Source organism: Vombatus ursinus, unplaced genomic scaffold, assembly GCF_900497805.2.
Source record: "Vombatus ursinus unplaced genomic scaffold, bare-nosed wombat genome assembly UNPS02014803.1, whole genome shotgun sequence".
Classification (NCBI taxonomy): domain Eukaryota; kingdom Metazoa; phylum Chordata; class Mammalia; order Diprotodontia; family Vombatidae; genus Vombatus; species Vombatus ursinus.
The window spans coordinates 2,422,637-2,436,742 of record NW_020954581.1 but is presented as its reverse complement, the minus strand read 5'-3'; the positions used below and the strand labels follow the sequence as shown (position 1 = coordinate 2,436,742).

At 36.9% G+C, this 14,106-nt stretch overlaps 1 protein-coding gene across 2 annotated transcripts in view; it reads left to right on the top strand.

The window, feature by feature from the left end:
* SPATA1 (spermatogenesis associated 1) overlaps positions 1-14,106 on the top strand; it is a 77,508-nt gene that overhangs the window by 33,482 nt on the left and 29,920 nt on the right. For both annotated transcript variants that reach the window (XM_027873953.1, XM_027873952.1), the window contains exons 7-8: positions 9,372-9,471; positions 10,319-10,379. In XM_027873953.1, the coding sequence (XP_027729754.1) occupies positions 9,372-9,471; positions 10,319-10,379 (161 nt within the window). The remainder of the gene's footprint in view (positions 1-9,371; positions 9,472-10,318; positions 10,380-14,106) is intronic.

Below are 14,106 nucleotides of genomic sequence, written 5' to 3'. Positions count from 1 at the left end.
ATTCCTACTTATTTTCTTTTCAACAGAAAGGCATTAAATGCTTTTCCTTATCTTTAGTTTTCATTTAGCAGGTTAAGGAAGAAGACATATATACACTTGTTTCATGTGGACTGCTTTTGTTATATTTAGTTGTGTGGTGTTTTGACTTCCTAGTCAATACAGGCTCATCTTTATTAGAGTCACTAAAGAAATAAAATGTATGATAAATTGTATGCCTTCACTACATATTTCAAACTACTCTGGGACTAATATCTCTAAAATATGAGTTCAACTTTGCCATTTTAATTAAATTATTTCTTCTGTTAGGTAAAAAGAATAAGGAAGACGAACCTGTTGAGTCCCATGTGTATGATGATTTAAGTCTTGCAAATACAGAAATCAGAAACAATTCAGCCATTTCAAAAATTCATATAAAAGTTTCTCCCAATGAAATTTGGGAAGATTGTAATACTGTTTTGCCTTGGAATAATGTCAAGGATCAGGCTCAAAGAGACAGTGATCACATTTTGCTCAAAAGAAGAGGTATAATTTAATTCTCTTTTTCAGTCTAGCCCAGTTAAAGTGAGGAAAGAGAATAATAGAATTGTAGACTCGCAGATGAGAAGGGACCTTAGACACCCTCTAGGCCAAACGACCCCTAAGCAGTTAAACTCAGTTAAGTTCTAACACATGATTGTTAAGTGATTCTTGAAGATCCCAGCTTGCTGCAGCTTGAAGATCCCAGTGATGGCAAGCTCTTTACCTCTCTACTTTGGGACATCTAGTTATTAGGAGGATTTCCTTATAGTGTGCTGAAACTTGTCTTTCAAGTGACTTTCACTAACTTCTGCCATCATTCTCGTTCTACCATCAGAAATCTAGTTCTACCACGCAAAGCTGGTGAAGACTAGTCTAACTTCCAGGTAATAGCTCTTTATATCATTAAGGTCCCCTGCACTCCAAGTCTTCTCTTTTCCAAGCTAAATATCTCAGGTTGCTTCAATCAATTCTCTCATGACAAGGGTTCTCACTCCCTTCACTATCATTCTGATTGTCCTCCTAAAAAGCACTCCATTTGTTATTATTTTACCCAAAATATACCATCCAGAATGCAACACAATACTTCAGACATGTTCTAACAATGGCCAAGTTCAGTGGAACTATAATAATCTCCTTCATGGAAAATGTTATTTCTCTGTCAATGCACTTAAGACTACATTATGTTTTTTACCTACTTCATCATACTGTTGATTCACTGACCTTTCATTACAATCCAGATACTTTTCACATGAACTATGGTCTAGCCATATCTCTGCTATTCTGTTCTTATATAGTTGGGTTTTTGTGCCCTGATAGAGAAGTTTACAATTTTCATTATTAAATAATATCTTTTTTTATTTATTTAACCCATCATCAGCCCATGGAGAAATCTTTTTGAATCTCAATTCTGTCATGCATTTTATATTTTTGCATAACAAAAAATTCAGAGTTTTCAGGGAAGGAGTTGAGAGGACTCCATGACTTAAAGTTCTACAGTAGAATTGAACCTTCTAAGAATGAAATTCTGAAAATGCAAATAGAAACAGTTCTGATAAGGGGCAAAAGGAGGAGTTTTCTTTTTTTTTTCTTTTCAAATATTTTATGTAAATATTTAAAATTTTTATTTTTTTCCAGGACAGGTAGGTGACACAGTTGGTAAAGCACTGGCCCTGGAGTCAGGAGGTCTTGAGCTCAAATCTAGCCTCAGACACTAACTGTGTGACCCTGGGCAAGTCACTTAACCCCAGTTGCCTCCAAGGACACAAACAAACAAGTAAATAGTATTTTTATTTTTTCCAATTGCATGTAAAGACATTATTTAATATTCATTAAAAATTTTTTTTGAGTTCCAAATTTTCTCCTTCCCTCCCTCTCCTTCTCCCTCTCCTCCCCACTTCCTAAGATGGTAAGCAATTTGATATAAGTTATAGATGTGCAATCATGTAAAACGTATTTCCATATTAGTCATGTTGTGAAAGAAGAAACAGACAAAAAAAACCATGACAAAATAAAGTGAAAAAATAGTATGCTTCAATCTGCATTCAGATTCCATCAGTTCTTTTTCTTGATGTGGAAAGCGTTTTCCATCATGAGTGCTTTGGAATTGTCTTAGATCATTGTATTACTGAGAAGAGCTAAGTCGCTTTTGCTGTTATTGTTTACAGTAACTGTATATGATGTTCTCCTGGTTCTTATCACTTCATTTTGCCTCAGTTCATGTAAGTCTTTCCAGGTTTTTCTGAAATCTACCTGCTTGTCATTTCTTATAGCACAATAGTATTCCATTACATTCATATACAACTTGTTTAGCCATTCCCCAATTAATGGGTATCCCCAAAGGGAGGATTTTCTAAAGAGACAGGGAGCTTTTTGACCAATTTAGATTAAAATTAGACATGTAGGGAATTTGGAAGTCAGGAGACTCCCTCAAATACCCTGAGCTTCCCAGTTTCTCAGCTTACTAATTTCCCATGACCTTCTCTTCTACCCTACCTCAGCTACACATTGGAGATGGTCATACCCTTGATCTTGCCATCACCCACAAATGTACCACTTTTATGTTCGTGAATTCTGAAATTCCTTTATCTCAACACAATCTGCTGTCTTTCCACCTCTCTCTCTACTTTACAACCCCAAAAACTCTTCTTTATTTTCACTGTGACCTTTAATCCCCTATCCCTCAGTTCTTGCCCAGGCCATCACTCGTGCACTCATTACACTCTCCCCTCTTCCTTATCTTGATCCCATGGTGAACCAGTCCAGCTTCAAAAGAAGAACATTACTATGTCCTCTTCTTTTGAGTCCCTTGCCCACTTATACTGTCAAAAATCTTGTCCTATCAAGCTTCGCCCCTTGATTACTCCTATCATCCTATCATCCACTGCCTCGGCTCCTATACCGGTAGTGCTGAACAAAGTTGGGGAAATTTGCAAAACCGTACCGACTAGTTTCTCTACAATTATCTGAAATAATCTCAACTGGGTCCTCACTGCAACAAGGTACTAATTTTGCACCTCCCTGACTGACTTGCTGTCTCAATGAGGAGGCTTTTCCCAACCATTTCATCCCTCCTCATACCTTCCCTGGCTTCCCTGCCACCACTGTTCTCTCAGTTGAGAACTTTGCCTTGCACACGCCTGAAAAAATTGGGGCCATTTGCTCTGAGCTCTCTTCTCCCCTCTTTGTCTCACATGTCTAAGATGCCACCTGCCATGTTCTCCTCCTTTACTTCTGTTTCACGTGAAGGGGTGGCCTTTCTTTCCAAAGCTAACTCTTCTGCATGCCCAAGTGATCCCATTCTGTGCTCTCTTCTCCAGCAGAATGCCTCCTTTGTCATCCCCATTCTGTCACTTAGCTTCAGTCTTACGCTGTCTACTGGCTGCTTCTCTACTGCCTATAAACATGTCTACGTCTCCACCCTTCTCCAGAAACCCCTCACTTGATCCATTATCTCTGCTAGCTATCATCTTATATCCCTTCTCCCTTTTCTGGCTATACTCCTAGAGAAGGCAGTCTATAATTGGTCTCTCCATTTCTTCTTACTCCCTTCTTAACTCTCTGCAGTTTAGCTTCTGACCTCACTACTCACCTGAAATGCTCTCTAAAGTCATCATCGATTTCTTAATCACTGAATCTAATGGCCTTTTTCTCGATCCTCATTCTTCTTGACCTCTCTGCAGCCTTTGACAGTGTTGATCACCCTCTTCTCCTTGATACTCTCTTCTCTCTAGGTTTTCATCACATTGCTTTCCCCTGGTTCTCTTCCTCCCTGTCTGACCATTCCTTCTCAATTCCTTGTTAGATGTTCATCCAGGTCCTACCCATGAAGTCAAGGATGTTCCTCAAGACCATCCCGGGCCTTCTCTTTTCCTTCAATACTACTTCAATTGAGGGGCAGCTAGGTGGCGCAATGGATATAGTACTGGCCCTGGAGTCAGGAGGACCTGAGTTCAAATCTAACCTCAGACACATGATACTCACTAGCTGTGTGACCCTGGGCATGTCACTTAATCCTGACTGCCTCGACCCCCCCCCAAAATATTATTTCACTTGATGATGTTATCAGGTCTCATGATTTCAGCTATCATCTCTTTATGCATATGATTCTTATATTTATTTGTTAAGCCCTAACCTCTCTCCTGACCTCTAGTCTCATATCTCCAATTGTTCAATATTTTGAACTGGATGTTTCATAGATATCTTAAATTCAACATATCCAAAACTGAACTCTGAAATTATCTTTCCCCTCAAATCTTCCTTTACCTAACTTTCCTATTACTATGGAAGGTACCAGTGAATCAGTAAACATTTATTAAGCACGTACTATGTGCTGAGCACTGTGCTAAGCCCTGGGGATACAAAAAGATAAAAGACAGTCCCTTGCCCTCATGGAGGTTACAGTCTAATGGGGGAGAGAAACAATTTTACATACAAACGAATTATATACAGGATAAATAGGAAATAATTAACAGAGAGAAAGCACTCGAATTAAGAGAGGCTGGGGAACACTTTCAGTAGATGGATTTAAAGGAATCCAGGGAGGACGGTAGGTGGAGCAGTGGAAGGAGAATGTTCCAGGCTTGAGGGGCAGCCAGACAGCATGCCTGGAGCCAAGAGATGGAATGTCTTATCCATGGAACAGAACAGCCCCAGGAGGTCAGTGTTACTGGATCAAAGAGGAAGGTATAACAAGACTGGAAAAGTAGGAAGGGGACTAGATTATGAAGAGCTTTGAATGCCAAAGAGAGCAATTTGTTTTTGATGTAGGCGGCAACAGAAAGACCCTGGAGTTTATTTAATAGGAGAGTGACATGATTGAACCTGTACTTTAGGAAAATTACTGTAGTGGCTGAATGAAGAATGGACTGGAGTGGGGAGAGACTTAAGGCAAATAGACCTAGCAGCCAGTATTCAAGATGTGAGGTGATGAGGGGCTGTACTAGAGTAATGGCAGCATCAGGGGAGAGAAGGGGCATATTTAAGAGATGTTGCAAAGTTGAAATTGACAGACCTTGGTAACAGCTTGAATGGGTGGGGGGAGCCAGTATTTTAGTTATATGTTGTAAAGTTTCTAACGTAATTCCCAATCATTTTTAATCTCTGGAGGCCAAACTATATTCATTTTTAATGTCAAGGGCTTTTTCTTGGGGCTTTTTGTTGGTCCTAAGGCCGAGGGTAGCTCTGAGGTTTAGAGTTTCCCAGATTTTTGCTATAAATATTTTGGTGTCTACAGAACCTCCCTATTTTGTCAATGATCTCCTTGGGAATATCTGAGTTAACCTTTATAGGCATTTAAGTCACTTTCTTTGCATCTTTACAAATTACTTTCCAGATTGGTTGGACCAATTTACAGCTCTATCAATATATAATACACGCCAAATAGTGTGTCTGTCTTTCCACAATCTCCCCAACATTGACTATTCCCATCTTTTGTCATCTTTGCCAATTTTGTGGGTATAAGGTGAACCCTCAGAGTTGTTTTTATTTGCACTTCTCTTATCATTAATGATTTGGAGTATTCTTTCATATGATAATAGTTTGCACATCTTCTTTTGAGAACTGTTTGTTTATGTTGTTGAACCATTTGTCTATTGGATGGCTTTTGGTGTTAGATATTTCTTTTAGCTGTCTATTTATCTTACATATCAGATATATTTGAAACAAAGATTTTTTTTTCCTAGTCAACACCCTCTTATCCAAGCTGCATTTGTTTTATTCATGCAAGAGCATTTCAATTTCATAGAATCAAAATTATATTACTTGTCTTTTGTAATTGCCTCTTTCCCTTGTTTGGTTAAGAATTCATCTAGAGCTCTTAGCTGTGAAAGGTATATGGCTTACTTCTCTTCTAATTTTTATATGATCTTTAATATTCATGTTATGTATTCATTTAGAATTTTCTATGGAATATGGTGAAATCTTGGTCTAAACAAAATTTTTCTAAGACATTTTCCAAATTTCCCAGCAATTATTGTCAAGTAGGGATTTTTTTCTGGGTAATTTATGTTTTCGGATTTATTGAACACTGGGTTATTATAATCAGTTATTTCTGATCAACTTTATTTAGTCTGTTCCATTGATCTATTTGTCTGTTTTTAAGCAAATACCAAATATTTTTGATGATTACTGTTTTACATCATAGTATGAGCTCTAAGAGTGCTTTCCACCTTCATTGTTTTTTCTCATTATTTCCCTTGATATTTTAGATCTTTTGTTTCTCCAAGTAGATTTTGTTATTATTTTATTATTTAACTGTGTAAAGTTTCCCTGTGGTAGTTTGCTTAGTGTAGCACTAAATATGTAAAGTTATTTTGGTAGCACTGTCATTTTAATTATATGGACAAGGCCTATAACATAAGTTATTTTTTTTTTCCTCCAAAGAGTGCTTTGTAATTGTGTCTATGTGATCTTTGGTAGATTGACTCTCAGATGTTGTATTCATTTTGTACTTATTTTGAATGTTACCTCCTTCTCTGTTATTGCTTCCCAACTTTTGTCATGACTATGTAAAAATGCTCTTGATTCTTGTGGTTTTATTTTACAAAATAATTTTTTACTACAAGTCTACAGCCTGAAATTTTACTGAAGCTATTGTCTCAGATTCTTTGCTGATTCCTTAGGATTTCCTAAGTAAACCATGATATCATAGCAAATAAGTATAGCTTTGTCTCGTTTGCCTATTTTTATGAATTTAATTTCTTTCTCTTGTCTCCCTGCTATTGTTAGCATTTCTAGACACATGCCAAATAATAGAAGGGAAAGAGGAGCATCCTTGCTTTACTCCTATATATATATATATTTTTTTTTTAGAAAAGCTAGTGTTTTACTATTGAATATATTAGCTTTTGATTCCATATAGATACTTTTTTCATATTAAAAACATCCCTCTATGTTTGTACTTTGTAGGTTTTGTTTTTTAAGCAAAAATGGGTGTTGTACTTGGATAAAAACTTTTCTGCATCTATTAATATAATCATGCGAATTTATTTTTGATTTGGTTAATTATGTTAATTGTTTTCCTAATGTTGAAAATTCTTGCTTTAAATACAACCTGATTAGAGTGAATGATTTTTTTGGATAAATTTCTGTAGCCTTTTTGCTAGAATTTTATTTAAAATTTTTTAATTGATTGGTCTGTAATTCTCTTTTTTTGCTTTATCCTTCCTTGTTTTAGGAATTAGGACTGTATTTGTCTGATAAAAGGAGTTTGGTAGAGTACTCTCTTTCTCAATTTTGAGAATAATTTATATGGTATTTGTATTAATTATTTTTAAAAGTTTGATAGAATTCTCCTGTAAATCCATCTAGACCAGAGATTTTTCTTTTGATAGTTTCTTTGTAACTAGTTCAATTTCCTTTTCTGCAATTGAATTTTTTAAGTTCTTTTGGGTGTTCTATTAATCTGGATATTTTATATGTTTAAAAATAATCCTCTTAATTTTAAATTCTTATTTTTGTTAGCATATAACTATGGTTTTGATCAGTTGGTTCTTATATATCTTTCTATTTTGGAGGGGGTTTGTTGTGATTTTTACTTCATCATATTTTATTTTGTTATTTTGATTTCACTTCTGTCATACATCTTGTAGTATTTTGCAGTTGAGCTTGTACTTTAAACCAGTGTTATCTGTGGCTACCAAGTATTTGCTCGCTGTGATGGTTTCTGAACTTTTTCATCACTTTCTTTGTAGCAATTTTTATATTGGCTAAGTTTCTCTAGGAATTCACTGTCCTTACTTTTGCCCACTTGTCAACTTTTAAAAACAGATTGAGTTAAAATTTATATAATTATACATGGTGGGTTTTTTTTTTGCATTTTTACCCTTTCTTTTAATTTGGTGTTCACTTTTACTTTGTACTAACAAGCTGTTGATGTGATTGTGCTGATAATGGCAGCTGATTCTGAAATAATTTCTATGTCTATAATGAATCACTTCCTATCTGTTAGAATATGATCAGTTTTTCAGATGTCATTAAGTGTTCACTGTGTCCAACATATTCCAACTCTCTTCTTGAAAAAGTAGTCATGATGTTTAGGTGGGTGTCTTATGAGTAGTCTACTCTTTGACTTCTTTTATACCAAATCATATTTTCCAATATGGTTTTAACTGTCCTCCCTAAGCCAAATTTCACATTCACTTTACCCTATTAAAGTATAAGGAAGATGATATGAAATTCTTTCCTCTACAATTAATTCACAATCTACAATTAATGTTGGCACATAAACTTAAATTATCTTCATTGTAGCCTTATGCGTTTGCTCATCGAATGCTCAGAAGAACAAGTATCTCACAAAAAGTTGTTTCTATTCGTCTCTAGGTGCACAATAATAACTCAAATTTATATAGAACTTTAAGATTTACCAAGGCCTTTCTTTATAAGCCCTTTCCTATGTGAGGAAAGTAATATGAATATTATTGTACTCATTTTATAATTTTATGGTTGATGAAATTGATTCTCCTGACTTCAAATCCAATACTCTGCATTACACCATGGTAACCCTAAACCAACACTATGATTCCCTTATTTGCCTCTCCAAGAAGAACTTGAGAGCCATTCTCATATTTATATTCTTATGTTTAGCTTCTTTGCATATTTTTGTTTCACTTTTAGCTAGTACATCAAGATGGATGTGATTTGGTTTCTCCTATAGTATATTATTTTATTGGTGGTTAGACAAAGGTCATACATTTAAAGTGCTACTGGTTACAGTAATGTTTGTAGATGGTCTAAGAATTTTATGATTCTTAGTTCTACTGGTTCTTTCCCTGCTAGTCTCTCATCTTTGCGGAAACAACTATCTTTGTTTTTGTCCATTTTGGGGGTTGATAAGCCAATGTTCCTTTTCTTTTGGTGGCTACCATCATATGGAGATGTACTTTTCCACCATCAGATAGGCTCCTCCTTAGAGAAGATACACATATCAAGACACATGCACTTTACCTGTCATCTTTTAAACCTTTCCTACATGGCTAAAACCTGCCAGAGTTTTTCCTTCACTGGTACGGCCTTAAAAAAAAAACAACAACCCAGTCACTTCTCCATTATGAAACCTCAAAGTGGGATGGAACCTTTTAAAATGTTAATGCTTTAAAGTTAAGTTTTGTAGCTTTCCAGTGTGTAAGAATTCTGTTCGAGTGAAAAGGGATTTTAAAAGTGAAAGCATATATGAGAATACATCTGATATGATGTACTCTAAAAGCTTACTTTGTACACAGATTGGACAGGGTTATGGACAGGTGTGTGAATACTTACAGGCAAAGTTGTATTGAATAAATTCTAATTATTCTTAATTTTATTTCATGTGACTGAAAAATCAACATTGGTTGGTATGAACTTTGGGGGGAAAAAAGTCAGCCTAAAAGACAACAAGATTAAAAAGTACCCAGCAAGAAAGTATGGATTTCTAGAAGCATTAGACGATAAACGTATGTTACATGGACAAAAAAAAAGGTAATTGTCATCCACTTTAATTATAAATTTTATAGCAGTAACTAATCCAAGAGAAGTAAAGAATACTGTTTTAAGAGATTCTCACTAGAACAAATATGTGAGAGGGAAAAAAACCTTTTAGATATACTTTTGTCAAACTTACTTCACACCGATTCATTGTCAGCCTTCATAATAAGGGACAATATTTCTGCTCTAGTTTTCCCTTGTCACAAGGGTTAGCCTAGTAACAGAAAAGTTTCTGTAGCTGGGAGGATTAATGAGCAAATTCATTAAGGATCTGTTTATATTTTTCAATTCTACATATTTGTTTGAGTTAATCTCCTTGTCCTGCAGTAGAACACTTAGCATCCATCAATTTAAGAAAAAAAAAACAAAACAGCTCAGATCTCATAGCAGGGTCCAATGTTCAGGCAACACTTTTATACCTTGTCATTTATAATCAAAGCAGAGGTGCTTCAATGATTATCCTTAACAGTAGAATCATGAATAGAAGCCTGATTCATAAAATTGTTTATTGTTCTTTTCATGTTGTGACTATTAATGAATATCTAGGTTTACCTATAATACCTATATTAAATTTGACTTTACTTTGGACTAATACTGAATGTAAAGTGAGATAATGTATTAGAGCCCTTTGTGGGCCTTAAAATGCTATATAAGTGTCAGATGATATTATTATGTTGACCATGAGTAAGGGACACATCACTTTTTGAACAAAATTCCTTTATTCGTATTATACATAAATATTTTCTGAAAATTATAAAGAACAGATTTTTAAAAATTAAAAAAAAACTATTAATAAACCACTTTTTGACAAGTTTTTCCAAATATATATTATTTCTTTCAGCCAGTTCCTGTGGGACAATGGAGACAAGATCACTGATGCCAGTAGAAGAAAGGAAGATCTGGTATGATTAATACTTTTTAAAAATATGATGGATTATTGATTGCAATGATTATGTTAAAATTCATGCAGCATTGCAGATTAAAATTTCTGTTTCTACTAATAAAACACTTCTAAATTCATTATGGTTAATATGAACTGAATTCTCTCTTCTGCAATTGGGAGTAAACAAACAACATGTACTGATGAAAAGAGAGAGGTAAAAACCATTCTTACCAGATCCCTTTTGAATTCTCTGGTCAAACCCTCTTATCCTTAGTTTAAAGGGAAAATCACTTTCTTTGAACTGTCAGTTTTTGTGGTTACCAAGAATTCTGTATAATAGTATCATCATTAATAAATGAAAGGATACATTTCCTTTCAACAAGGTCTTCCAGGTCCTGGTGATGTTAGAAAAAAGTCTTGATTTTTCGTGGCCCTGGGTCAGGAGTGGTAGCAATGAGGAAGGGGAGGCAGGGCCGCTACTTCTTGTATGTATCTTTCTAGGTGGGCCTTGGCCCGGCTGGAGGGAGGGCTGCAGACTCAAGGCAGAGTAGCGACAATAACCACACTAGCTGACATTTATGAAGTTCTTTAAAGTTTATGAAATAATTGACCTGCGTTATCTCCAGCTTGTACAAACTGGTCACTTAGGGGGAACATGCTTCCCAAGGCTTAGCATGCTGTGACACCGAGCAGGAAAAGAGGCAGGACGACTCTGTCTAACCTGTGGGTGGGCTTAGTGGGGATGGCTTATTTCATTTCAAGTTAAGGATGGGGAGGAGAAAAGGAAGAGTATGTCCCAATACTGCTTGACAAGAAAGGCATCTACTTTATAAAACAAATACCTGTGTCTTTATTACATTCCATCTTCTAGCAAAGTTTCTGATAATAAAATATATCATTTCACCATATCTTTTGCATTAGTAAGGGTCTTATACTGTATTTTACTTTAAAAACAATATAAGAAACTGACATTGAGAAGCTACTAAGTAAGTGGGACACTATACGGACCCTCCTGCTGCTGAACCAGTTTTGGCCACACCCAGATTGGGGCTTACGTCATCAGTATGTATTGTGTAGTCTGTGCCCAGGAGTAAAGAGGGAGACTGTTTCTAGAAATGACCCTGTACCCACCCAGACAACATGGCTTGACCGATGACATGAATCAGCAAGTCTCTTACTAAATGCTTACTGTGTTCCAAGCCCTTCTCGAGGTGCTGAGGATACTGATATAACAGTGAAACGGTCCGTGTCCTTGAGAAGTCTACATTCTGACAGGGAGACAACCTGCACATCATTAGGTGTAAACAAACCATTTATGAACCAAACACAGAGTAATCCAGTGGGGGGAGCACCAGCATTTAGAGGGGTCAGGAAAGGCTTCACAGAAAAGGTGCTACTGTAATTGAGGCTTAAAGGAAATCTAGTATTCCCAGACCCAGAGGTGAGCAGAGATAGCATTCTGGGCATGGGGACAAGTGTAAAGTTATAGAAATAAAGATGGCATCATGCGCAAAGAAAAGTGAGCTGCCCAGCTTTAGTAGACTGCAGAGTACATGGAGGATAGGAATGTACATCATGAAACTAGACAGGTAAGAAGGGTGAGGTTGTGAGAGTTTTAAATGTCAGATCAAAGATCATGTCAAAATGATACTTCATCCTAGAGGTTCATAGGGAGCCAATGGAATTCCTGGAGGGATGCCATAGTCAGACTTATCTATGTCTTAGGAAAATCATTTGGCAGCCCATATAGGGACTAGATAGGAGTAAGGAATGATCAGAGGCAGGGAGACCAATTAAGAGGCTATTGTAATAGTCTAGGTAAGAAGTTATAAAGGCTCCAATTAGAGTAGTGTCTGTGTGAATGGAGACAGTAGGCCACAGGTAAGAGATGCTGTGAGATCAAAATAAAACTTGACAACTGATTGAATGTGTGAGGTCAGTCAGACTGAGGAGTTTAGGCTGTGAAAATGAATGGAAGGCCATTGGTACATTAAGGGGCATGTTTTTTGGGAAAAGAAATTAGTTTTGTTTGGATCATGTTGAGTTTGAGATACCTATAGGATATTTAGTTCAAAATGCTCAATAGTCCATTGGTGATGGGGAGCTAGAGATCAGAAGAGAAACAAGAGCTGAATAGATAGATGTAGAGTATCTGTACAGAAATGATTATTGAAGTCATAGGAGCTGATGAGTGAGTGAGAGAGAGAGAGAGAGTACAGAGTGAAAAGAAAGCCTTCAGGTACAGCCACAGGTGAAGGGAGCAGGAGGGGGGGGAACCATGGATGATGATCCAACGAAGAAGACTAAGAAGGCGCAGAAAAGTGAGAGGAGAACCAGGAAAGATCAGTGTCATGAAAACTGAGAGAAGTGAAGCTATGAAGGAGGAGGAGATGGCCACCATCCAATTCTACAGAGAAATCAGGAAGGCTAGGGACTGAGGAAAAGCCATTAAAAGATCCTTGGCAACTTTGGAGAGAGCAATTTCAGTTGAGTAATGAAACTGGAAGTTAGATTGAAGAGGGCTGGGAAGAGAATGAAAGGATAGGAAACGGAGCCAAAGAGTTTAGACACCTTTTTCAAGAAGTTCAGCTTAAATAGGAATGGACACAGGATTATAGGTACGATAATGACAGGATCTAGTGAGCTACTTTTTTTTTTAGGATGAAGGAGATTTAGGTGTGTTTGTAGGTGATGGGGAAGGAACTATCAGCAGGAGATCAAAGATGGGGGGGGGGATGATGCAAGGGCAATAGGCTAGAGATCAGAGTGGAAGAGACTAAGGTGAGGGCCATCTCTTTATTTTCAGAGAATAGAATAAAAGTGGAGATAGTGTGAGGTAATCTCAAGGAGTTTATGTGATAAGAAGGGGAATATAGAGAGCTCACAGAGAATGGCCTCACCTTTCTTGGTAAAATATGAGGTAAAGTTTTCAACTAAGAGGGTAGGAGGGGGTGTAATTTAAGGTTCCTGAGAAAAGAGGAAGTTTGGGGCAGCTAGGTGGTGCAGTGGATAGAGCATAGGTCCTGAAGTCAGAAGGACTTGAGTTCAAATCCAGCCTCAGACCAAACACTTACTAGCTGTGTGACCCTGGGCAAGTCACTTAACCCCAATTGCCAAAAAGAAAAAAAAAAGAGGAAGTTTGGGATGATAGCCGTTGGTGATTGGGATAGAGAATTAATTAAGGGAGGGGTAAAAGGAATACCTTGCAGCAGTGAGGGCCCCAGCTGAGATTAGTTACCATAAATAGGTAATGGCCAATACCCTCTCCTGATTCCCTTCAGCTTCTTTCAGCAGCACATATGTGGGAGCGGAGAAAACAGATCAATTAATCAGTCACCAAAATTTGGATTTGGCAAAACATGAGCAAGGCCAGGATGAGACAACAAGGATTTCAAGAGTGGAGGGGAATGAAAAGTTGAACTGCTTGACTCAGAGGTTAGGAGTCCAGTCAGAGCTGTTATAATGGCATGGTAAGCGCTGAGTGCTGGAAGACTTGGGAGCCAGAGAGACGAAGAATGGGCTTGTAAGGAGTAGAGCTTAGGGAAAGATAGAATGACAGGTTTTGGTTCTTGGTCAAGGAATTGTAACACTTGTGAGTGATGGCACGATCAAGAACATGACCTTCCTGAAGTGGAATAGATGTCACAAGAGGTGAGAAACTGGAAGGTTAGGATGTTTGAGGAAATATCTATGTATCTATCTATCTATGTATCTATCTATGTATCTATCTATCTATCTATCTATCT